This window comes from Schistocerca piceifrons, chromosome 3 (assembly GCF_021461385.2).
Source record: "Schistocerca piceifrons isolate TAMUIC-IGC-003096 chromosome 3, iqSchPice1.1, whole genome shotgun sequence".
Classification (NCBI taxonomy): Eukaryota; Metazoa; Arthropoda; class Insecta; order Orthoptera; family Acrididae; genus Schistocerca; species Schistocerca piceifrons.
In genome coordinates, this window is record NC_060140.1 from 570757056 (window position 1) to 570782135 (window position 25080).

At 43.8% G+C, this 25080-nt stretch overlaps 1 protein-coding gene across 4 annotated transcripts in view; it reads right to left on the minus strand.

Moving 5' to 3' along the window:
* The window catches only part of LOC124787982 (negative elongation factor A-like), a 147224-nt gene that overhangs the window by 50615 nt on the left and 71529 nt on the right, over window positions 1–25080 (minus strand). For all 4 annotated transcript variants that reach the window (XM_047255003.1, XM_047255004.1, XM_047255007.1 and 1 more), the window contains one exon: window positions 14808–14893. In XM_047255003.1, coding sequence (XP_047110959.1) covers window positions 14808–14893 — 86 coding nt within the window. The remainder of the gene's footprint in view (window positions 1–14807; window positions 14894–25080) is intronic.

Here is a 25080-nt window from a genome sequence, read left to right on the forward strand (position 1 = left end):
ACATAAGAGATGAAGCTCACCCAGATGGTGAAACGGCTGCTGTAATTCCAATGGAGAATCATGCTATTGGTATCCTGTTGGGGTATGAAGAGACAAAGGAAGCATGTCATGCCCCAAGGGTCACCTGTTGTCACTATTTGCAGGATATGGTATCAATACACATTAGTTCTGAATCTGGTTTGTGTGTGTGTGTGTGTGTGTGTGTGTGTGTGTGTGTGGCGGGGGGGATCTGGTTCCATAGGCGCCACCAGGAACTCTGCCTCACATACAGTCAGAACCAGTGGGGTCTGCAAAGTCATATGACCAGCAGCCTTTGACTTCTTCAGCCAATTGCTGATATCTTGTAGCAGATCAGCAGAAACCTGGGTGTCCTGAAAGACCCCTTTCTGGTGAGGGATGCCACAGCAGAGTGCGGCTTCACCGGTTGGGGTCTGACGTCCCCGACAGGAGGGGGGAGCCGATGCCTCCAAAATGGGTGTGGGGGAAGCAGTAGGATGGGGACCTCAACTATTAGAGGAACAGGTGTAGTCAACCGGCCCTGAGGGCCCGATGTAGAAGGCACAAAAGACAAGGGTTCTATTGCTAGAGAGGATGACGTTGTCATGTCATCATTATACATGCAGGATGCTATCAATTATGTGTCTTCTTGATCTTTTGATAAGTCAGTTGGTCAAAAGCTTTGTATTCTTGCACACAGCTGATAAAGATGGGGGAGGGGTCAGGCACAAAGAAAATTTGCGTGCAAAATCTGTCCAGTCTCTACAGACAGTGTTAAAGATACAACGCGAAGACATGTGCCCAAACCTCATGCACTTTGAAGTACAACATGAGAGGAGGTACATACAGTTTCACATCACATTGGTACACCATAACCTTGACCTTTTCAGACTATGAGTTGCATTCAAAGGCCATGATGAAAACCCTAGTAACAATCCTATATTCCCTTGACCCTACTGGCACAATGGACAAAATGCATACTGTCACTCCAAAATGGCATATAACTCATCATCAGTCCATTAGTCAGTAAAACGTGGTTGCAGTTGAAGCTCGTACCTTGTACCATATTAAGACTGTTGTGGGGGGTGGTAGTTACAGGAACCTAGTTTGTCAAGGCGAGCAGCACTCATGATAGGGCAGGGGATGTCACTGAAATCAGAACTGAACCAATCATAGTTTTCAAGATTACTGCTACTTCCCCTTTATGGCCATAAAGGAGTCCCCGTCAGCCCTAGGGCAATCCAAGTATGGAAAGGGAGGGGGGGATTTCTATCCTTGTCTCTTAGCCCTACTTTCCTCCATTTGCATAGCCAGGAAGTAAGCATTTTGGTGTCATCTATCTCTGCATTGTAAGAACCTTCACCTTCAGAAGAGAGTAATGGTGCTTGCAGCCACCAGCAGAAAAAAGCTTAATCCATGCCCTTTGTGAGTCATCCACCATGGTGCCACCCACTTGGGGGGGGGGGGGGCCCTCTCTCCCCAAAGGTGCCACCAACCCCTAGCAACAGCTACCTGGCCAGTGATCTCTTGCTCTGAGCCTCGGGGCCCCAGCCATTACAGGCACATACTCCATGGCATAGGTGGGAAATTTCCAGTTCAGGAAACAATAGTGTGATCTCTACCTGGTCACGGGGCTACCATAATGCGACTGAGCCATACATTCATTCTTCTGAATGACTCACTGGTTGAACTAAAGCAGCAGTATAAAACTGGTTATGCAAAGTATGTATATCCTCAGATGGTATCTCCACTCTCTAGTGTGAGTGAAGACATCTCAAGAGTTACATCAAGTTTAAAATAAGCATTATACATTTTCATTTAATTACATACTGAATAGGTTAATTCTTCTTTTCATCACTTGTAACTGATTAATATACTGCAGCATATTTAGTTGTGCCAGATGAAATTTATGTGCAATTAATCAAACTGATCTACTGTTGCATACAAAGTTGAATGTGAAAGTTCCCTTACGATTATGTGAACAAGAAAGAACTCTTGTCAAATTTTTGCAACAGTTTGAAATCATTTTACTGGAAATATAAATGAAACGAGCGTATGGCATTGTTGGCCGGGAGGCCCCATGCGGGGGAGTTCGGCGGCCGTATTGCGGGAGGCCCCATGCGGGGCAGTTCGGCAACTTGCGAGTCAATGAAGATGAAATGATGATGATGGACACACAACACCCAGTCATCTTGAGTCAGAGAAAATCCCTGACCCTGCCGGGAATCAAACCCAGGACCCCGTGCGCGGGAAGTGAGAACGCTACCGCAAGACCATGAGCTGTGGATCACTGGAAAGATTTGAGGATTTTACTGGAAAGGTTTTGATGATTTACATAAATTAAAAATCATTTGAATCTAGCTTTTACACACTAACTCAGCGCTTTATTTAGGGGGAAGGTAAGTATATTGTTCAGGAAATTATGATACCAACTAGGAGCCTCCAAGCTCACCCATGCACACAAACCTATTTACATTTCACATACTAGGACTTCAATTTCACATACCTCTAGCCACTAATGTAAACAGTGTGTAACTAAGTTTGCATCCTTCTGCACCACTGGGAGCAACAATATGACTCCAGAATGAGATTTTCACTCTGCAGCAGAGCGTGCGCTGATATGAAACTTCCTGGCAGATTAAAACCGTGTGCCGGATCAAGACTCGAACTCGGGACCTTTGCCATTCGCGGGCAAGTGCTCTACCATCTGAGCTACCCAAGCACGGCTCACGCCCCGTCCTCACAGCTTTACTTCTGCCAGGATCTCATATCCTACCTTCCAAGCTTTACAGAAGCTCTCCTGCGAACCTTGCAGAACTAGCACTCCTGAAAGAAAGGATATTGCAGAGATATGGCTTAACCACAGCCTGGGGGATGTTTCCAGAAGGAGATTTTCACTCCACAGCAGAGTGTGCGCTGATATGAGTTCGAGTCTCTGACCAGCACACAGTTTTAATCTGCCAGGAAGTTTTAACAATATGACTCGATGACCATGCTGCATTCAATTCTGAGTGGAAACAATTCATTGTTATGGTGCTGTTACATCACCATTGCTGACTGCACTCCTATCGCCTGCAATTACTGTTACTGTCAGGCATTTATTTGCTTTTTATTTAGTGCAAGTAAGTAGCTTTTGGTTCATTTTTCATCCATATTTATGAATACTGCATTTGCTTAATGGTGAACTTTGTGCCTGGATCAAAATTTCGAAATAAGTTGCACATGACTGTAAAATTCAATATGATGTACAATATCTGCAAGGATAATTTATTTTCTGAAACTATAATAATTAAAGAAACCCGAAGAAAATTAACACACGATGACAAGTATTTTTTGCAAAAACATACTTCCCACAAGTGATGGTATATCCTTAAAGATCACCAAGTCGTTAAACTGTTAAAAAATATTCTATCTTATACGCTTTCTGTTAATGGCACCTCAGCATTTACTGAAAGAGAATTATCGGTGATGACTGCATATCAGCAGGAAGGGATGGAGGGAGGGAGAAAGAAAGGCAGAAAGCACTACATAAAATTTAAATAAAAAAATATTTTTTTATCCTTTAAACATAAATTTACAATGTAGCGCAAGGTATTAAACTTCTAAACGTACTAAAGATTGATATTTAATGTCAAGAGTACAAGAAAGTTGTATTCACGTAAACAAAAACACAAATTTTGAAATATTACATTTATAGAAATAGATCTTTCCTACTTCTCCTTGAAATAAGGTATCTTGTTTGTGTCTAAAGCTGTTGGAAACTCAGTCACAGCTCACTTATGACTGAAGTGGCTGAAAAACTATGCAAGTGAAATGAATCAAACCCAGAGGCTTAGTGAAACATTACTGTAATTGACATAGTTGATAGAGACTTGCCAGTCTGTTGTCTCCACTGAGTGAAACCATTCAAAATCTGGAGAGCGACTGAAAAACATTCATATAGCTGACATGGCCATGAAGAATAGTAGTTTCATTCAATTGAAAAAACTAAGTGAACGAAAAAACAAGAGACTCCAGAATACGTTGACATAACCAGACCCGTCCACTACCCAAGACCCCCCCCCCCCCCTCTCTCTCTCAAACTAATCAATCCTTTGAATGGTTATGGTTTCATACACTGGTGTAGAATTTCCGGCTATTTAGAAAACTTAACTCAGTAAAAAAAAAGTTTTGGAAAGATCTTTGATGTGCAGCAACATGTAAGCTGCACATTTTCATATTACGAAAGTATAAATTTGGATTCCACCAAACCACTTGTTACTTCCCGAAGCATTGAAATCGAGATGCGTTTTTGTAATAGCTCATGTCACGTGATCTCGCCAGACAATGACAGCGGATATTCAGAGCATAGGTCATGTGATGTAATCAGCCAATAGCAGTATCACTGTTAAGTAGCGCGTATACACAAATTGGAAAAGTTAATATACATATACGTAGTGTTGCTACAAGAAAATAAAAGCTTTCACATATGTTTAGAATTAAACACTTTGTTTCAAATAAATTGACTGCCTCAGCGGAAAAGATTAATAAAAGCCAAATTTCTTTAGCAAACTGACAAAAATAACTTCATTGTTCTGCAAGGTGATTAATGCTTGACTGTCAGAAAGGTGGAAATAGAACAAAATCTGAAACAAATAACATATTTTAGCCTTCCGTAATTATGGGAATATATTTTAATTCACTTGATAGCTCCTGGCCAAAGAAATCTGTTTTGCTTTCATTTGACGTGAGAGCAATAAACGAAAAGGAAACAGCAAAATAACTAAACGTAAAAATGGATCACGTGGAGACCATCCACCTCCCCACTACAACACAGACTGCTATGTGCATCAGCACCAGATCAACGATATTTCCGAACCGTGGCAATACTAGATAGTGGTGCCCCCTTGAGCGTTTAGTTTTTACTAAAGAAAAAAATCTCCTTATCAAAAACATGTCCATTTGTTGTTTCTTTCTGAAGAGTCTGACATATAAAACATGTTTGAGGAAATGTAAAACTTGTTATTTGGTCTTAAGTGTGCCAAAGTTCAGTGCCACGCCTCTTGCGCAGCATTCTTATATCGCACGTCATTGTATTTCGCTCTGTGGAATTCAAACGTATAATATTTTGTAATGGACGCCATCGAACTATAATCAGGACAGTGGAAATTAGAATGTCCAGTCGTGTGTCTCCTGCTCCCAGTTTGGCATCCAGCACCCCCCCCCCCTTTTTTTTGGGAGAGGGAGGGGGGGGGGGGGGGGGGAGCAATAGCAATTAATATTGGATGGGATTATTTGTAACCTGGAGAACAAGAGCTCTTCAGAAAATTTTTACTCTTTATTGCCCATTAGCTAATAACTTGCTTTTTCTTGTGTAACATAAAATTAAATACAGGCTACATGAAACCAATAAACACAAATGACAATCAAGACAGTACACATTTCTTCAATCCGTAAGTCCTAGCATTTTTTCTCTCTCTAACCTTGCTACAGCTTTACATAGCATGCTTTCCATTCTGCAAAAGAATCTATTACCTCATCAAACTTCATCAAACATTTTGCTACATCAAAAATTGAAATGTTTTTGTCTACTACTGAAAAAGCTGTTAATACAAACAGTACCCAAAACTGATGTGGTTTCTCGATCTGATTATGTGTATTTTGTCATTGTCAGCTAGATAAAACAAAATAGGCCTGTCTAATATGGCAGCAGTTGTAAAACACAGTGAGAGTTCACGAACCTCTTGTCAACCTCTGTTCATGAGTTTGGGTATTTTGACATTGGCCTCTCAATATGTATATTCCTTATTGTCGTTTCTTGTTACCAATATTAGTTTATTTCCAAGAATAAGCAGCTTTCACTCTGTTAATACTCGGCAGAAATCAAACCTCCATTTGGATCTGACTTCCATAACTCTTGTGCAAAAAGGTGTGCAGTATACTTCTGCATCCATTTTCAATAACCTGCCACTCGAATTCAAAAATCTTAGCAGTAATCCACGTGCTTTCAAATCGAAACTGAAGAGTTTCCTCATGGGTCACCCCTTCTATTCTGTCGAGGAGTTCCTTGAAAAATTAAGCCGATTCTTATTGTACTGCTGATAGCGTTTACTTAAACTTATGGACTGACTTTTTTTCAGGTTCATGAACATTTATTTTTATCTGTTATTACTTTTATGTTGTAAGTTCATGTACTGACACGTTCCATGACCTTCGAGATTTGCTCCTCAATTTGGTCCTACGGAACTTGACGTGTAAATAAAAAATAAATAAATAAAATAAACAAGACTCTTTTGGCACAAATGGTCACTTTTTCTAACACGTCAGAATATAATTCACGAAGTACCAATATCAAATGCCTATTAGGCCCACTACAAGCAAAAAGTTTATGTTCGGAAATTGTTTCACATTTCACTCATACGCTCCAGCTTGTATGAGATCGGAAAGTTGTAGTATGAAATTTTTATATAAATTTGGAATCGTCATATTCTTCCATAATTTGTCTGATGTCCCCATTTCTTCTCCTTCCTCATTCTAAAAAACAATCTTGTCATCACTAATTCTGTAACTATTCCTGCCAGTGTCAAAACTTTTTCTCCGGATAACTTCACCAACCCTGCCACAATCAACGGCTTAGTTTTCCCACGTTTATTCTCCGATTAGGTGTTATTATGTGTCCATACAATGCGTTTTCCACGCTACTCGCAGAATAGAACTTAGGCGGCTGCGGACGGGGTCTGTACAACTGGCCATTAGTAATGTAGCTGTCTGGACAAAAATTTTCTATCAAAATTTCATTTTCTTCAATGCACAGAGAAGATTACTTCTTATCTTTTTTACCTGTTATTCCTGTCAGTCGTTTATTTCCACTCTGGTTATCTGAATCTATGGATTTCGCTGGTAATTATAACAACGTTGATCATTTGCAAACCCAGTCAACTTCATAAGCAAACAGCGATTGGCATTCACCCGTTCGGCTTTATTCCGCTCAGCTCGTGTAGCCCCATCCCCTTCTGACTGCAGGGAAGTTTATTTCGAGATGCAACGGGGATTTCCCTGGCAGAGACATGACGTACACTATGCACGCATTCAAAAATAAACTTATGATTCATTCAGAAATAAACTAAGAATATGTTAAAAAATGTTCAACAACTAACAGGGATGCATTTCAAAATCTATGAATAATCGATAGACCAATGTGCGCTGGATACTAGGCGCTTTGTGACAAGGTTTTTTTTCCTCAAGCATTGGAATTTGGCGATTATTGAACGTGTCTGGTCCTCAAAGAGTTAAGTGTTAAATGGAAGTCAAACCCCCTGTGATTTAAGAAATTCATTGCACATTCTCACATATAACATAATTAATCTTGCGTAAAAGGAAATTTCCTTTGAAAATAATGCTTTTCAAAGAATCATCCGCAGTATTTTCCCGCGACTTCTTAAGACATGAGTTCGTTTCAAAAGCTGCCAGAGAGCGACCAAAAAACAGGCGTTACCATGTGTAGGCAGCTACAATGATATAGGAAGTCAGTCTGTTCGTACACACGTAGCATTAAGAGATCTTACATGACGCCATAAAAGAAATATGACATCAGAGGATACTCCAAGAGCACAGGAATTTCGTAAACCATACTAAAATGCATAATTTAGCTTAAAGGACACATTCATATGTCCAGCTTCACAATGAAGTAGGCCCCAACCTGATATTAAGCTTTTTCAGTACTGTATTGTCTCATTTTGGTTCTTTATTATGGCATGATGCCATACATGACAGAAGACAAAAATATGCACTTGAAATTCAGTGAACAGTTGGGACTAGCCAATAGTGTGGAATGAAACACTTCGTTTCTTATAAATTGACTGCACCTGAGGGAAAGGTTACTAAAAGCCACATTTTGCCTTTCGTGCACCCAGGTTCGTCGTTGAGTACACCATCACAGGTGCTCCTGTCTGTGATGCAGGGTCAAGAGTAACCGCAGCCATGGTCTCCGAGCTGATAGACCATGCTGCTGCAAACACTGTCGAACTGTTCGTGCAGATGATTATTGTCTTGCAAACGTGTCATTTGATGACACAGGGATCGAGACAAGTCATTGGATCTTGACCAACGCGAGCAGCAATGTCGCAATACAATAAACTGCAATTGCGATAGGCTACAATCTGACCTTTATCAAAATCGGAAACGTGATGGTACGCATTTCTCCTCCTTACACGAGGCATCACAACAACGTTTCACCAGGCAACGCTGGTCAACTGCTGTTTGTGTATGAGAAACTGGTTGGAAACTTTCCTCGTGTCAGCACGTTGTAGGTGTCGCCACTGGTGCCAACCTTGTGTGAATGCCCTGAAAAGCTAATCATTTGCATATCACAGCATCTTCTACCTGTCTGTTAAATTTCGCGTCTGTAGCACGTCACCTTTGTGATGTAGCAAATTTAATGGCCAGTAGTGTAGGTGACTAGAAGACAAGGCACAAGAGATCTGTTTCTGGACAAAGTGTGGAGGGTAAAGTTGGTCTGTGAAGGCTCCAGAGAATGCTTGGCATATTTGGAGACAGGTGGCTGGTCACTGCAGATGCAACTACCGCGAGTTGCTGCATGGACGGGAGTTCTGGATGTGGAATGCGTGGAAGCTGTTGAAATGGAGAAATTGTTGGTGGTTAGTAGGTTTGATGTGGACAGGGATACTGAAGTAGCCATGTATCACATGGAGGTAGACAATGAGGAAGGTGGCTTGTTGGAATCAGGAGGAAAAGCAAAGCGACTGAGAGAGCAGTTTCTAACTTTCTGGAGGAAAGTGGATAGGATGTTCTCAGTTCAGATCATGAACATATCAACAAATCAGAATCAGGTGGCGGGTTTAGGATTCTGGGTGGCTTGGAAGGATTCCTCTAGATGGCTCATGAATAGGATGGCATAGGATGTTGCCATGCACGCAGCCATAGCTGTACTCCAGATTTGTTTGTAGGTGATGCCTTTAAAGAAGATGTAATTATGGCTGAAGATATCGTTGGGCACGACAAGGAAGGAGGCTGTAAGTTTGAAGATGGGCAGGCATTGGAAAAGGTAGTGTTAAAAGGTAATATGACAATAGGCAGCAGGGATACTGGTGTAGAGGGAGGTGGCATTGGCAGATAAAAGAGACAGGAACAGTGAAAAATCTGTAAAGGAAATGATCAGTGTCGTTTCTGTTGGAGAATAGGTTGTGGGTGAAAGGCTGAAGGTGTTGCCCAACAAAGGCAGAAATTCTCTCTGTGGAGATCAGTATCCAGTCACAAATGGGCATCGTACATTTTCTAAATCTGGTGGAAGATTGCACAATAGATTGGTTTAGTTCAAGTGTGGCTGCCTGTCTCGACACCACCTCTATGCCATGAGTAGTAATCTATTGTTAATTCATGTTGTCGTCATTCCATCCAGGATTTTCCATAGTTTAATCAAAAGGAGAGTCATTCGCAAGCTAGTTTCATATCAGCTTTTAACTCTTAATGATAGTGAGTTCTCACAGAAAAACTCCCTTCACTCATGCTGTTCAGGCTACAGTAGATGAATCTGTCCAGAGACATAAGAGCAACTGCAAGAATTTGAATAATTTGTAGCTCTACTTATGCAAATGGAACCACTATTAATTCAAATTACTAATAATATAATACACTATGTCCAATATGAAGAAATTACTGGATGAAATAATTACACATAGGCTCCTTTTGCCATTTTAGTCATCCAGATTCCCATTTCTGGCACAGTTTCTTCTGAAGTAGCAGAACACGAAGGGAAGGGGATTAAGAGTTTAAAGTTGCAATGATAATGGGGCAGTTAGAGGAAGGGCATTAGCTTAGCAGAGGAGGGATGAGAGAATTTATCACACTGTTGCCGAAAGAACCATCATCAGCTTGACAAGATTTGGGGCAGCTACATAAAATCTAAATTAGTGTGACCAATGGGAATTTGAACCCCATTCCTTTCAAATACAACTCCATTGTCATAACCAAATTGCCAACTCCTTCAGTTTGGAATCTGGAACTGCATTTTGAATTACATATCCATCTGGTTCTACCTGACAGTAGTAGTTCTCTCTTTCTGCTTCTTACCTATTTGCCTTCTTTTTCTGTGTGTCTCCTCCTCATTCTGTCTTCCTTTTTGACGGTATCTCGTATTTCTCTGGATTCTTTCTAATGCATTTTTCCTTTCTCTTTTCTGTATCACCTTCCATTGGTACAGGGTCGTTCAATAAGTAATGCCCCACTTTTTTTTTTTTAAAAAAAAGCCATTAATATACACAGACAAACATCTTTGTTGGTGCTTCACATTTGATGTTTGTATTGTGCGCCTGTGAAGTTTCAAACCATTCTGGCAGATAGCAGAGCCGTCTTACAGCATCAAAATGGTGTCTACATATAACTCACATCACAAGCAGCGTACTGTTATTGAATTCTTGTGTGCAGAAAGAGAGACTGTGGCGAACATCCATAAACGTATGTGTGATGCTGCAGTTCATAGGAGTACAGTTGAGATATAGGTAAAGAAAGTTACAGCCTCAGGAAATGCAGAAACAGAGCTCCACGATCAGTCACACTCAGGACGTCCTGCCACAGTCACTGCTCCAGACATGCCGATGCCATTATTCGTGCCAAATGGCACTTAAAGATTCTCTATGAGGTACACACTTTGAAGATGACGAGAGTATCAGTCATGCAGTGAAATCATGGCTACACCCACAGGACAAAAGCTTTTACCAGAAGGGAATACATGCTCTTCCTCAACGTTGGCGTATGGCCATAGAATATGATGGAGACTAGGTAGAAAAATAGGACACTGACAAGACATGTTGATATATATTGTCACCAAATTCTGACTCTTAACAATAAATATGTTCTGACAAAAAAAAAAAAAAAAGTGGGGCATTACTTACTGAATGACCCTTGTATATTTTGTTCTCTCTTCAGGTTTTTTCTCTGCCTGTCACTGAGGTTATGGAAATCTGAACATGTGAACCTATCTACAAGTCAATGCCCCTAGACTTTTTCATTATTATTTAAGACACCTATTCAGTACTCTTGCAAAAATTTCATTTGTAATTTTAATTATATACCATCCTTGTGTTCCTGTACACATCTGCATATTTCTAATATAAATAACTTTTACTTCTAAAGACGGATTGGTCACTTCTGAAAGACAGAAGTTTCCATCATTCCACAAAATAAAACTCTTACTGCTGTCTCCTGTGCAAGGTGAGTCACGTAAGATGTAACACTCCTTCTATGTCGTGAACAGTTCGGAGATGCTAAAACGATGTTTTCGGAAAATGACAGTATGCTGCAGGGCATGTGCTTTGGTACGTGATAGAGCCTTAACTCTTTATCTATCAAAATACTGAAGCAAGTATGACTTTTTAATAGATTTATACACTCTTTTAATGGTATCTGAAAGTGCTTGGAAAGATGAGTACAGTGATACAATGCTTGTTAATGTTGAGGTTGAAACTCTTCGCAAAAGAATCCCAGAAAAATATTACATTCTAAATATGCTCATGCCAGGCTATGTCATTATATCAAACCTTTTGACTGTTTACTTGTACGGACTGCAGAACTGGCAGGAATTGTGTCTTCTATCAGCAGGTCACTTCTCCTTCAATAATCCTTGCAAGCTTACACACACAACAGTGAGGAGAAGTTAGACATGCTACTTTTATACAGCAAATGGTGGCACGAGACGTATTGGCAAGGAATGTGGAATCAGTTTCATTCGTATCTTGAAATGACGTAAATTCCATTCCTGTCAACTGTCATGTCATCAGGCGCTCTGAGGACATGATTTCAGGTTTGCTCTGTGTCCCTTAGGAGACAACACTATGATTTTCCAATGTGTACTCTTTACTGAGGAAGCAAAGTTACGAACCACGGTAATGTACATTTATGCAACATGAACTTAGGGGCAGCTGGCTTTGTCAGGTACAATTATGACCATGAACCATAAACCTATGGTGCAGGATCATACTAAATTCCATTGTAGGATTTTACTTCTTATCACACATGTTAAATAGAAATACATACGCACAATCTGTTATGAACATTCTATCCGTTCTTGTTCAAATGGCTCTGAGCACTTTGAGACTTAACTTCTGAGGTCATCAGTCCCCTAGAACTTAGAACTACTTAAATCTAGCTAACCTAAGGACATCACACACATCCACGACCAAGGCACGATACGAACCTGCGACCGCAGCTCTGTTCTTATACAAGCAGTACCAGTGGGTAAGTAGTAACATATGTGGCTCCAACACGACAGCTGCCCAGCTCAGTCCTCCCATGTTACAATGCAAATACTGAAAAGTTTCCTGACCACTGGATATGACGGAATGCTGCAGTTTGTGACTGGCCAGGTCTCTTAATTTGACTCCTCTTGATTTCTTTCTATGAGAAGCATGGGAAGATGAAGCTCCAACTACACCAGATGATATGCACCACTGAATCACCACATCATGCAGTGGCATCTGATCCAGTGCAGATTCATCTTTTCACCTATCTCCTAAACAGTGAAGCAAATGTGCCTTGCAGCTAATGGTAAACAATTTGAGAACCTGTTTAAGTACACTGTAAAACCATGTTTCACTAAGGGAACTATTTATTTTTTATTAGGTATTTTGTGTATGATTAATTTATTAATAGTGCATAACAATGTTTCATTCTGACAGCATGTTAATTCTGTAAACATTAGCTGTTCCAGTTTACCGCATTGTATTCAACTATTTCAACAATCTCCTGACAAATGATCAGGGTAGTAAGTATTATATTCAAATGTTTTATATTTTTTATTTTATACTTTCTGACATGTTCCACACCCATGGGTACCTAATCTAGGTGGCATGGTGTCAGTGATTTTGATCATCAAACAGTTTGGTTTATTTAAAGTGTATTCCATCTACTTACAGTTTCGAGAAGAATTTACAGACACATTTGTCTGACAGCAGGTGGTTACTTTAGCTAGCATACAGGCATCTCCAGGCAAAGACAGGTCACAGTTTTTTTTTCCAAATGTAAGAAAGTTAATACAAAAGTTCCCTTTTTTTCCACTGAGCAGGGCTGTTTACCACTATAAGGGTACCCTACATTTCCGTTTCGGCTCTGACAAGTATGCAGCAACAGGCAACAGGGAGGGTTTAAACTGAAAACTGCCCGACACACACACACACACACACACACACACACACACACAAACACACACACACACACACACACACACACACACAAAAACGTACATACATATGAAATAGTTTTCCTAAGTCCCATCTGATACACCAGAAGCTAGCCGATGCCGTATTTCCCGATACAAAAATCAAAGCTGACCCAGTATCTCTGTCATATAAGAAATGAGGTTTTATCTAGTTGTGTATGCCTGTCCTGCAGCATATAACATCAGAGCCTCACATAAGAGTTCTGCTTGGCTGTGTTTACATCACAATACCTGACTGTGGCCAAATTGATTTCTTACTTTAGTACACTTCTTGGATTGTTTTGCAAAGAGTTTCAGCCTCGACATTGACAAGCATTGTATCACGGTACTTGTGTTTCCAAGCATTTTCTGATGCCATTAAAAAATTATATTGTTTTGTTTAAAAATCTTATTTGCTTAATTACCTTGATTGATATGAGAGTTAAGACACTTTATCACATATCAAGGTATATGCCCCTTAACACAGCATGCTATTATTAACTGAAAACCTCAGTTCGATATTTGGAACCATTCATGAAAGGAGAAGTAAAAGAAGAAGAAGAAGAAGAAGAAGAAGAAGAAGAAGGGATGTTATGTCTTACACGACTCATCCTGTGCTGCATTCATGACACAAAAAGAAAATCCAAATAAAATGTAATATTCTAAAATTTTCTCATTATGACCGTTTTGTTCCAGGGGTAAATTATTCATTCACTAGATCTCTTTGCAATGTCTACTCATGAAAGGGAACAAACATCACTAATATTCTAGCCAGTAACACCAAGAGCACTACTGAATGGCTGAACAAACTTACTGCTATGAATGGGAAGATAATAATGGAGTGGGTTCTTATGTATGACTCTGTGACCAAATCATTATTCTCATAATGAAAAGGAGACCAATATCAATCACAATACACAGATTTAAATCCCTACTTCATAGATTGATGATAATGAAATGGAGAACTTAACTGAAAGAGATAATTGTTTTGCACCCGCCAATGCCCTAAAATGTAGTATCCATATTTACAGTTCAAAGAGGTTTCATATGGTGTGCGCTTCTGGATATTAATCTTCACAAGAAGAAGTATAACGTCAGAGAAAATCAAACAGATTACAGGTGAAAATGTAATTCAACTGTATTATGCCAAAAAGCAGAAGTCACTGCACTGTTAACTAGAACATCTTTCTTGTTCATGAAACTAATGCCGATACAGAAGTTAAAAATTATTCTTTAAGAAAAATACAGTAATTTAATGTCCTTGTAGAATATAAATAAAAGGTAACAAAATGGTTCAAATGGCTCTGAGCCCTATGGAACTTAACTTCTGAGGTCATCAGTCCCCTAGAGCTAAGAACTACTTAAACCTAACTAACCTAAGGACATCACACACATCCATGCACGAGGTAGGACTCAAACCTGCGACCGTAGCGGTCGTGCGGTTCGAGACTGTAGCGCCTAGAACCGCTCGGTCACTCCGGCCGGAAGTAAAGGTAACAACTCACAAATTAGAAGAGGCATTTTTATGTGCTTTTCAGAGACTCCACGCCTCTACTATTTTATGAGCTTTTACCCATACAACCTAATTATTTACATTCTACAACAAAAACATGATACGTACCTGTTGTCCCACCACACTAACTAGGGCTGACTTGTTGAGGAAATGGCATTCAAGTGGCAACATTCCTAGTTCATGGTGCTTCTTGACTGGCGGAAAAAAAAAAAAAAAAAAAAAAAAAAAAAAAATTAAGGATCAGCAATCTAAACAATCAACTGCGCTTTCATATTACAAGACGTTGCTATATCAGAGGCATGTGATTTTTAGTTAAACACACACACACACACACACACACACACACACACATTTTTGTATTTTTGTACTAATTATATCCACTCTGAATCTTCCAGTACACGTACAACGATGTTTTCTTCATCACAGGCATAAGATACATGCTAATACATGGTTATCGAGACAAATGGAAGAGGAACAGTTAGTAGCAAGTTTTTGATGTGTTATTTAAGTTCATTCAGCTGTCTTTGGACCTAAGTTACAAAGGCAGTTAAATAGGAACAGACAGTTTCTATCATCCTTCCAGCAAGTGAACTGCAATGAAAATAAGTACACAGAGTCGGAAACATTCTGGATGAATAACATCTTCAAAATGTGTACAGAAACAAAGAGCAGCTGAAACAAAACATTTGCCAAAAAACAGACACTTGCTAGCTTTGCTTTTTTCACTCACTGACATTAGATCTAGGAAAACATGTCACATCCTAAATAGGTACAAAATCTGACCATGGGGTCATTCCTATTAAAGAAAAATTGAACACACAAAAAAGGAGAGGAGAGGAAAAAAGTAAAGAATGAATGGGTAAAAAAATGGTTCAAATGGCTCTGAGCACTATGGGACTTAACTTCTGAGGTCATCAGTCGCCTAGAACTTAGAACTACTTAAACCTACCTAACCTAAGGACATCACACACATCCATGCCCGAGGCAGGATTCGAACCTGCGTCCGTAGCAGTCGCGTGATTCCAGACTGCAGCGCCTAGAATCGCTCCGCCACACTGGCCGGCAATGAATGGGTAACACAAGATATAATAACCAAGATGGAACACTGTAAACACACAAGGAGGGAAGCGCAACTACAGGTTAAATAATGAATTAAGAAGGGAGACAGAAAAAGCAAAGGAGAAATGGCTGACAGAAAAGTGTGACAAGATAGAGAAATTAGAGAAAGAAGGAAAATACAATTTCATGTACAAAGAAGCAATGGATTTGACATTCAGGGAAAAAAGAAACAACAATGGACTAAAGTAAGAAGAGGCAGCATACGGTAAAATGGTGAGTGAACCCCAAGAAATAATGAGAAGATGGAAAGAATATATAGAATGGCTATACGCTGCAAACAGCCAACCAAGTGGAGAAGACCTTGGGATAGAAGATGGAGATAAAGTTGCAGATGATGACAAAGGAAATGCAATACTAACTAGAGAAATTGAAGAATCTATGAAGGAGATGAAAAATGGAAAGGCAATGGGAATTGACGAGATTCCTGTGGAACTGTGTAAGTCATTGGAGAAAGAAGGGGAAAGGGAGTTGGGAATTGTGTAATCAAATATACATGACAGGAAAATGGCCAAAGGACTTTCTGGAAAGTATCTTAATACCTATAGAAAAGAAAAAGAATAGCAAAAATTGTGAGGAACATAGAACAGTGAGCCTGATATCGCATGCAGCCAAAGTCTTGCTGAGGACGCTCAACAGAAGGCTATATGGAAAGCTGAATTGCATAATAGGAGATGAACAGTTTGGTTTCAGTCGAGGAGTGGGAACTAGAGATGCCATTGAGCTACCGAGAGTGATAGGGGAGAGGTACATGGAGAAGAAAAGGAAAGAGTAAGTTGTGTTCATTGATCTTGAGAACGCTTTTGACTGTGTCAGATGGGACAAACTGGCGGAAATCCTAATGAAACATGGAGTTGACTGGAAGGATGGACAGCTAATTAGAAATTTATATTTGAACCAGAGAGTAGAATAAGAATAGAAGGTGTGATGATTGAAGAAATTTAACTGGGAAGAGGTGTAAGACAAGGTGGTTGTTTATAACCAACACTGTTCCATATATATCTGGAGGAAATTTTTAGTGACAGTTTTGATGGAAGGAGAGGAGTTTGTATAGGTTGGTTCATTGGTATAAAGGCGGGAGAAGGGACCAAACTACGAGGTCATCGGTCCCTTGTTCCTAATAAAACAATGCCACAAGTGTGAGAATAAAACGGACGAAACATATAACACAAAATGGAAAGAAAGGAAAAGCCACAAGAATGAAGGGAAGGCAACGGACACTAAAAGGAACAAAAGAGGACAAGAAAACAACAGAGACGCTAGAAACAGAAGAGAGTAAAACATGAAAGCAGATTACAGTGGCCAGCCACTCTGCAACACATTAAAACCTCCAGCCTAAAAGCACTAGGGTGGAGGACACAGATGGTCAAAGGACATACGCTAAAACCTACATAGAAGTATAAAACCCATTCTCATGGATAAAACGTAAAACTAAAGCTGCTGTGGAGGCACACTGTTGCCCAACACCGAAGGCAGGGTGCCGGGAAAGTATAAAATCTGCCGCAGGGCGGCTAAAAGTGGGCAGTCCAGCAAGGGGTGGACGACTGTCATTTGGGAGCCAAAGCAACACTGAGGTGGGTCCTCACGACGGAGTAGGTAACCATGCGTTAGCCACGTATCGCCAATGCGGAGCAGGCGGAGGACAACTGATTCCCTGCGAGAGGCCTGCATGGAAGACTTCCACACATTCGTAGTCTCCTTAATAACACGCTGTTTTTTCTTTTTTTTTTTTTTTTTGTGGTTTTAGGGCGCAAAACTTCTATGGTCATTAGCGCCCAGCCCATGACGTAGAAAACAGGAAAAAAACGAAATTTAAAATCAGCAGCAATGGGAACAAAGTCATAAAATTTGAGAAACTAAAGGCAGAAGGAATGCTTAAAAATCCACTATAGAAAGGGGTTGGTTGTCCCCAAAAAAAACTTCAAATGACTGACGTCATTTCACTGTCACTAATAAACTGTAGAACGCGGTCAGCTGAGCGCGTGTCATCTGCTAAAATCGACGATAGATCAGGCGATAGCTGTAGACGGGAGCGTAACGGATTAAAATAGGGGCATTCAATTAAAAGGTGTCTGACCGTCCACAGCTGAGAGCAGTGGGGACAGAGTGGGGGAGGATCACCGCTTAAAAGATGTCGATGACTAAAAAGACAGTGCCCTATCCGGAGTCTAGCTAAAATTACCTCCTCCCGATGACGCGTTCGGGAGGAAGAGGTCCAAGCGCAAGGAAGGGCTTTCACTTCCCGCAATTTATTATGGGGAAGTGTTGACCAATGCGCATGCCATAAATGAGCAACTTGGCGACATAAACCGCTCCGGAGATCGGTAAACGGAAGAGACTGAATAGCTGGCCGAGGAAGAGAGACTGCAGCCTTGGCCGCTATATCGGCCGCCTCATTCCCACAGATACCAGCGTGTCCCGGGAGCCAGAGGAACGCCACTGAGACGCCCCCCAGGTGGAGCAAGCGCAGACAGTCCTGAATCCGGTGGACCAGAGGGTGCACAGGGTAAAGAGCTTGGAGACTTAGGAGAGAGCTGAGAGAATCTGGGCAGATTACGTACTGTATCCGCTGATGGCGGCGGATGTAGTGGACAGCCTGGAGAACAGCGTAAAGCTCCGCAGTATAAACCGAACACTGGTCGGGAAGCCGAAAGTGATTTGGGGTGTCGCCAACAATATAGGCACTCCCTACACCTAACGATGTTTTCGAGCCGTCGGTGTAAATAAATGTGGCTTCCGTCATTTGTGCACATAGAGCAGCAAATGTCCGACGGTAAACAAGTGTAGGGGTACCATCCTTGGGAAATTGACATAGGTCTCTGAGCAAGTCGATCCGGGGACGGAGCCAAGGCGGTGCTGTACCCCAAGTTGTCAAGAAGGTTTTAGGAAAGCGGAAGGAAAGAGAATGGAGCAGTTGACGGAAGCGGACTCCCGGGGGTAGTAGGGAGGAGGAGCGGCCTGCCTACCCGACATCAAAGGAGGCGTCGAAAAAAAGGTCATGGGCTGGATTAGCAGGCATGGAAGACAGATGGCTAGCATAACGACTCAGAAGGACTGCCCGCCGATTGGACAGCGGAGGTTCAGCAGTCTCAGCATAAAGGCTTTCCACAGGGCTGGTGTAAAAAGCTCCAGACACTAAACGTAATCCACGGTGGTGGATAGAGTCGAGACGCCGAAGAATAGACGGCCGAGCAGAGGAGTAGACTATGCTTCCATAATCCAATTTCGAGCGCACTAAGGCGCGATAGAGGCGGAGAAGGACCACTCGGTCCGCTCCCCAGGAGGTACCATTCAGGACACGGAGGGTGTTGAGGGATCGCAGACAGCGAGCCGAAAGATGGGAAACGTGGGAGGACCAGCACAGTTTTCTGTCAAACATAAGACCCAAGAATTTAGCGACGTCGGAAAACGGAAGGTTGACAGGACCTAGATGTAAGGAGGGCGGAAGAAACTCCTTACGTCGCCAAAAATTAACACAAACGGTCTTACTGGGTGAGAAACGGAAGCCGGTTTCGATGCTCCACGAGTGGAGGCGATCGAGACATCCTTGAAGACGTCGTTCAATAAGGCTTGTCCGTTGAGAGCTGTAGTAGATCGCAAAATCGTCCACGAAGAGGGAGCCCGAGACATCAGGAAGGAGACAATCCATAATTGGATTAATGGCGATGGCAAACAGTACAACACTCAGCACGGAGCCCTGGGGTACCCCGTTTTCTTGGGAGAAAGTACAGGAGAGAGTAGTGTTCACCCGCACCCTAAATGTGCGCTCTGCCATAAATTCGCGAAGAAAAAGGGGCAGCCGGCCTCGAAAGCCCCAAGAGAACAGTGTGCGGAGGATGCCTGTCCTCCAACAGGTATCGTATGCTCTCTCCAGATCAAAAAATATTGCTACCGTTTGGCGTTTCCGGAGAAAATTGTTCATGATATAAGTGGAGAGAGCAACAAGATGGTCAACGGCAGAACGATGCTTTCGGAATCCGCATTGGGCTGGTGTTAAAAGACTGCGGGATTCCAGCCACCAAGCTAAACGGTAATTCACCATACGCTCCAAAACCTTACAGACACTACTCGTGAGAGAAATGGGGCGATAGCTAGAGGGGAGATGTTTGTCCTTTCCAGGTTTTGCAACGGGAACGACAATAGCTTCCCGCCATCGCCTGGGAAAGGTACTGTCGGTCCAAATTCGATTATAAAGGCGAAGGAGGTAACGCAGGCTATGGGTTGATAAATGCAGCAACATTTGGACATGGATACCATCCGGTCCTGGGGCGGAGGAGCGAGAAGAAGAGAGGGCATGTCGGAGTTCCCGCATGGAGAAAACAGTATTGTAGCTTTCGTGATTTTGAGAGGAGAAAGCAAGATGTCGCACTTCCGCTGCACATTTCTTCGGGAGAAACACTGGCGGGTAATTTGAAGAGCTCGAAATCTCAGCAAAGTGCTGACCCAATGAGTTAGAAATTGCGATGGGGTCCACTAAGGTATCATGCGCGACAGTGAGCCCAGAGACCGGGGAGAAACTAGGCGCGCCGGAGAACCGTCGAAGCCGACTCCAAACTTCCGAGGAGGGAGTGAAGGTGTTAAATGAGCTAATAAAGAATTTCCAGCTTGCCTTCTTGCTATCGCGGATGACGCGACGGCATCGCGCACGGAGCTGCTTATATCGGATACAGTTGGCCAAAGTTGGATGGTGACGGAAAATGCGAAGAGCACGTCGCAGCTCACGTATTGCGTCACGGCATGCCTCGTTCCACCAAGGAACTGGGGGGCGCCGGGGCAATTCGGAGGTGCGTGGTATTGAACGTTCCGCAGCTGTAAGAATAATGACCTCATTGTCAACGCTAGGAAAGGGACTGACATCGAATGTCGCTAGAGACGAAAAAAGTGTCCAATCGGCTTGGGCAAACTTCCAGCGTCGCGAGCGCATATATGGCAGTTGAGGCTGCAGTCTAAGAACACATGGAAAGTGGTCACTCGAGTGTGTATCATCAAGGGCGAACCATTCGAAGCGCCGAGCTAGCGGAACAGTACCGACCGCAAGGTCCAAATGAGATAAATTTGCCGTGGAGGCAGACAAAAATGTGGGGACCCCAGTGTTGAGGCAGACTAGATCCGCTTGGTGGAAGACGTCTAGCAATAGTGAGCCACGTGGACAAGGATGTGGATATCCCCAAAGCGGGTGGTGGGCATTGAAGTCCCCAACCAGCAAATAGGGGGGTGGAAGCTGATCAAGAAGATGAAGGAGATCAGCTCGTGCCATTGGTGTGGATGATGGAATGTATACAGTACGAAAAGAGAACGTGTATCCAGAAAGGGAAAGACGGACGGCGACAGCTTGGAAGGAACTGTTTAAGGGGATTGGGTGATAATGGAGAGTATCATGGAGCAGAATCATGAGTCCTCCATGGGCTGGAGTGCCTTCAACAGAGGGGAGGTCATATCGGACGGACTGAAAATGAGGGAGAACAAAGCGGTCATGGGGACGCAGCTTTGTTTCCTGAAGACAGAAGATGACCGGCGAGTAGGATCGTAAGAGGATAGACAATTCATCCCGATTGGCGCGAATGCCGCGGATATTCCAGTGGATAATGGACATAGGGTGAACAGAAAATGGAGGAACGTGACCAAGGGTGCTGTCAACTCAACGACTGCTCAGAGCTTGCGACCGGCAGCATGGAATGGCATTCAGCCGAAGGCAGAAGATCCTGATCCATAGGTTGGTCAGGAGCAGCTCCTGCCACCAACGATCGGCCAGTTGACCGGCCACCAGCAGTGCGCCTCGGCGACACAGAAGATGGCCGAGGGCGATTTCCGCCAGGTGGTGCTGTAGATGGGACACGCCTTGGCGGAGAAGGAGAGGAACTGTGTTTCTTCGTAGCCTTCTTGGAAGTATGATGTTTAGATGAAGGAGGAACCGATGGTTGTGGAGTTGCAGTACGTAAAAACTCTTCACGAGAATGCTCTTTTTTCGAAGACTTGGCGTCTGACTTTTGGGCTCGAGATTTAGCAGAACCCGACGAAGGGTGAGCCATAGAGTGGGCAGGCGAAAGTGGTGAGGTTGAACGGGCGATCTTTGCGCTGGCCGATCTGACGACCGTGGTACTAAATGTGAGGTCGCAAGTCTGCGTGGCCGCCTCCTTTGTTGGCCGAGGAGAAGCAAGGACAGTGCTGTATTTTCCTTTCTGAGGCACGGTGGGCTGTCGACTGGCGAGTAACTTTCGAGCAGCAAAGGTCGACACCTTTTCCTTCACTCTTATTTCCTGGATGAGCTTTTCGTCCTTAAAAACGGGGCAATCTCGAGAGGAAGCAGCGTGGTCACCCATACAGTTGATGCAGCGAGGGGATGGAGGTGGACAAGCACCCTCATGGGCATCCTTGCCACACGTAACACATTTGGCCGGATTGGAACAGGACTGGCTGGTGTGATTGAACCGCTGACATCGATAGCAACGCGTAGGGTTTGGGACATAAGGGCGAACGGAAATTATCTCATAGCCTGCTTTGATTTTTGATGGGAGTTGAACTTTGTCAAATGTCAAGAAGACAGTGCGGGTTGGAATGATGTTCGAGTCAACCCTTTTCATAACCCGATGAACTGCCGTGACGCCCTGGTCAGACAGGTAGTGCTGAATTTCTTCGTCAGACAATCCATCGAGGGAGCGTGTATAAACGACTCCACGCGAGGAATTTAAGGTACGGTGCGGTTCCACCCGGACAGGGAAGGTGTGGAACAGAGAAGTACGCAGCAATTTTTGAGCCTGGAGGGCACTGTGTGTTTCTAACAACAGGGTGCCATTCCGTAATCTGAAACAAGACTTTACAGGACCCGCAATTGCGTCGACACCTTTCTGAATAATGAAAGGGTTGACCGTGGAAAAGTCGTGACCTTCGTCAGACCGAGAAACAACAAGGAACTGTGGCAACGATGGAAGAACCGTCTGTGGCTGAGACTCAGTGAACTTACGTTTGTGAGCAGACATAGTGGAAGGTGAGGAAACCATTGCGGAAGAATCCCCCATGATTACCGGCGTCTCCGATGGCACGCTCCTCCCTTGTGGGGGCCCTCACCGAGGGCACACCCGCCTTAGGTGATTGTTCACACCTCAGGTCACACCTCCCGACAAACGGACGGAGGGACCAATCGGCACTTTCGGAAGGTATCATCTCGGGTAATCACCCCTCCCTGGGCCTGGCCGTTACCAGGGGGTACGTACGTGTCCTACCTGTCCACCCGGGGCGGGGAATTACGCGTTACCCCGTCACCGGCTACGCATGGAAGTGCGTGGGTCGGCCTTCAGACACGCACAGGGAGGAAAAAAGAGAAAGGGAAAGGAAAGAAGAGGGGGTCTCAAACGCCGCAGCGGAGAAAAGGGCAAGGAGAAGAGGGAAGGAAAAGAGAAGGACAGAGGAAGGACGAGGACTTGCAACTCTAAAAAGCAAGGAATTTGGAACAGTTTCGAGCATCCGTCTCCGGACGTAGGCACAAACCATACTCCCAGAGGGGGAGAAAGGGAAGGAAAGAGCCAGAGGTATGGGGGGGGGGGGGGGCGAAGATGGGGGACGGGGAGGGATGCGGAAAGGGAAGGGAAGGTATGCAGCCCGGAAAGGAAGGAGGGCCACATTAGCTCGGGGTCCCGTGCTTGCTACGCACGTGTCCACGAAAGAGTTGTGGACCCCCTGGGGGGACGCTGTTTGTTGTGTGCGCTGTTATGCCATTCCGTTTCCCAAAGCCAGAAAACCCTGCAGTGTAAGACAGAATGCAGGTCAGCTTCAGAGATGCGTATCTCCAGAAGCGGTTTCCGCGTCGCCTGTTTGGCCAGCCTGTTGGCAAGTTCACTGCTGGGGATTCCGACGTGTCCTGGGGTCCACACAAACACCACGGAACGGCGGGACTGTTCCAGCGCATATATGGACTCCCTAATGGACGTTACCAGAGGGTGGCGAGGGTAGCACTGGTCGATAGCTTGTAGGCTGCTCAATGAGTCAGTGCACAGGAGAAATGACTCGTCAGGGCATGAGCGGATGTACTCAAGAACTCGAGATATGGCCGCCAGTTCTGCAGTGAAAACACTGCAGCCAACTGGCAAGGAGTGCTGCTCAATATGTCCCCCGTGAACATATGCGAAACCTACATGACCATCAGCCATTGATCCGTCGGTGTAAACCGCTTCAGTGCCCCGGAACACTTCAAGAACCGAGAGGAACTGACAGTGGAGAGCGGCGGGGTTAACTGAGTCCTTAGGGCCATGCAAAAGGTCCAGACAAAGCTGCGATTGAGACGCACACCATGGAGGCGTACGTCAACGGACCGCAAGTAGAGCTGGTAAAGGGAAGAACTCCAGTTCGAAGAGAAGGGACCGCACATGAACCGCAATCATTAGCCCCAATCGGGGCCACCAATGCAGGAGATGAGACTGCTGCGGGCGGGAAAAGGAGAAGGTAATTCGGATGCTCAGGGGAACTATGAATGTGTGCTGCGTAACTGGCGAGCAGTTGCGCACATCTGATCTGGAGTGGAGGGACACCAGTACGCTGGTCACCGGACTGATCCTAAAATCTCCTGTCGCTAATCGAACCCCACAGTGGTGTCTGGGGTCGAGTAAATGCAATGCTGAAGGCGATGCCGAACCATAAACCACACTCCCATAGTCAATTCAGCATTGGACAAGGGCTCTGTACTGCTGCAGCAGCGTACAGCGATCTGCACCCCAATTGGTGTTCCTCAGGCAACGGAGGGCATTGAGGTGCTGCCAGCACTTTTGCTTAAGCTGACGAATATGAGGGAGCCAAGTCAATCGAGCATTGAAAACCAGTCTTAGGAATTGATATGTCTCCACTACAGTGAGTGGATCGTCATTAAGGTAAAGTGCAGGTTCCGGATGAACAGTACGACACCGACATAAGTGCATGACACACGACTTTGCAGCTGAAAACTGGAAGCCGTGGGCTAGAGCCCATGACTGCACCTTGTGGATGGCTCCCTGGAGGTGCCGCTCAGCAACAACAGTACTGGAGCAACAGTACGAAATGCAGAAGTCGTCTGCATACAGAGAAGGTGAGACGGAGGGCCCGACAGCTGCTGCTAGACCGTTAATGGCCACCAGAACTAGAGAGACACTCAATACAGAGCCCAGTGGGACTCCATTCTCCTGGATATGAATGGAACTATGGAAGTCACCAACTTGGACATGGAAAGTACGGAGCGCCAGGAAGTTTTGGATAAAAACCAGGAGTGGTCCCCGGAGACCCCACTCATACAATGTGGCAA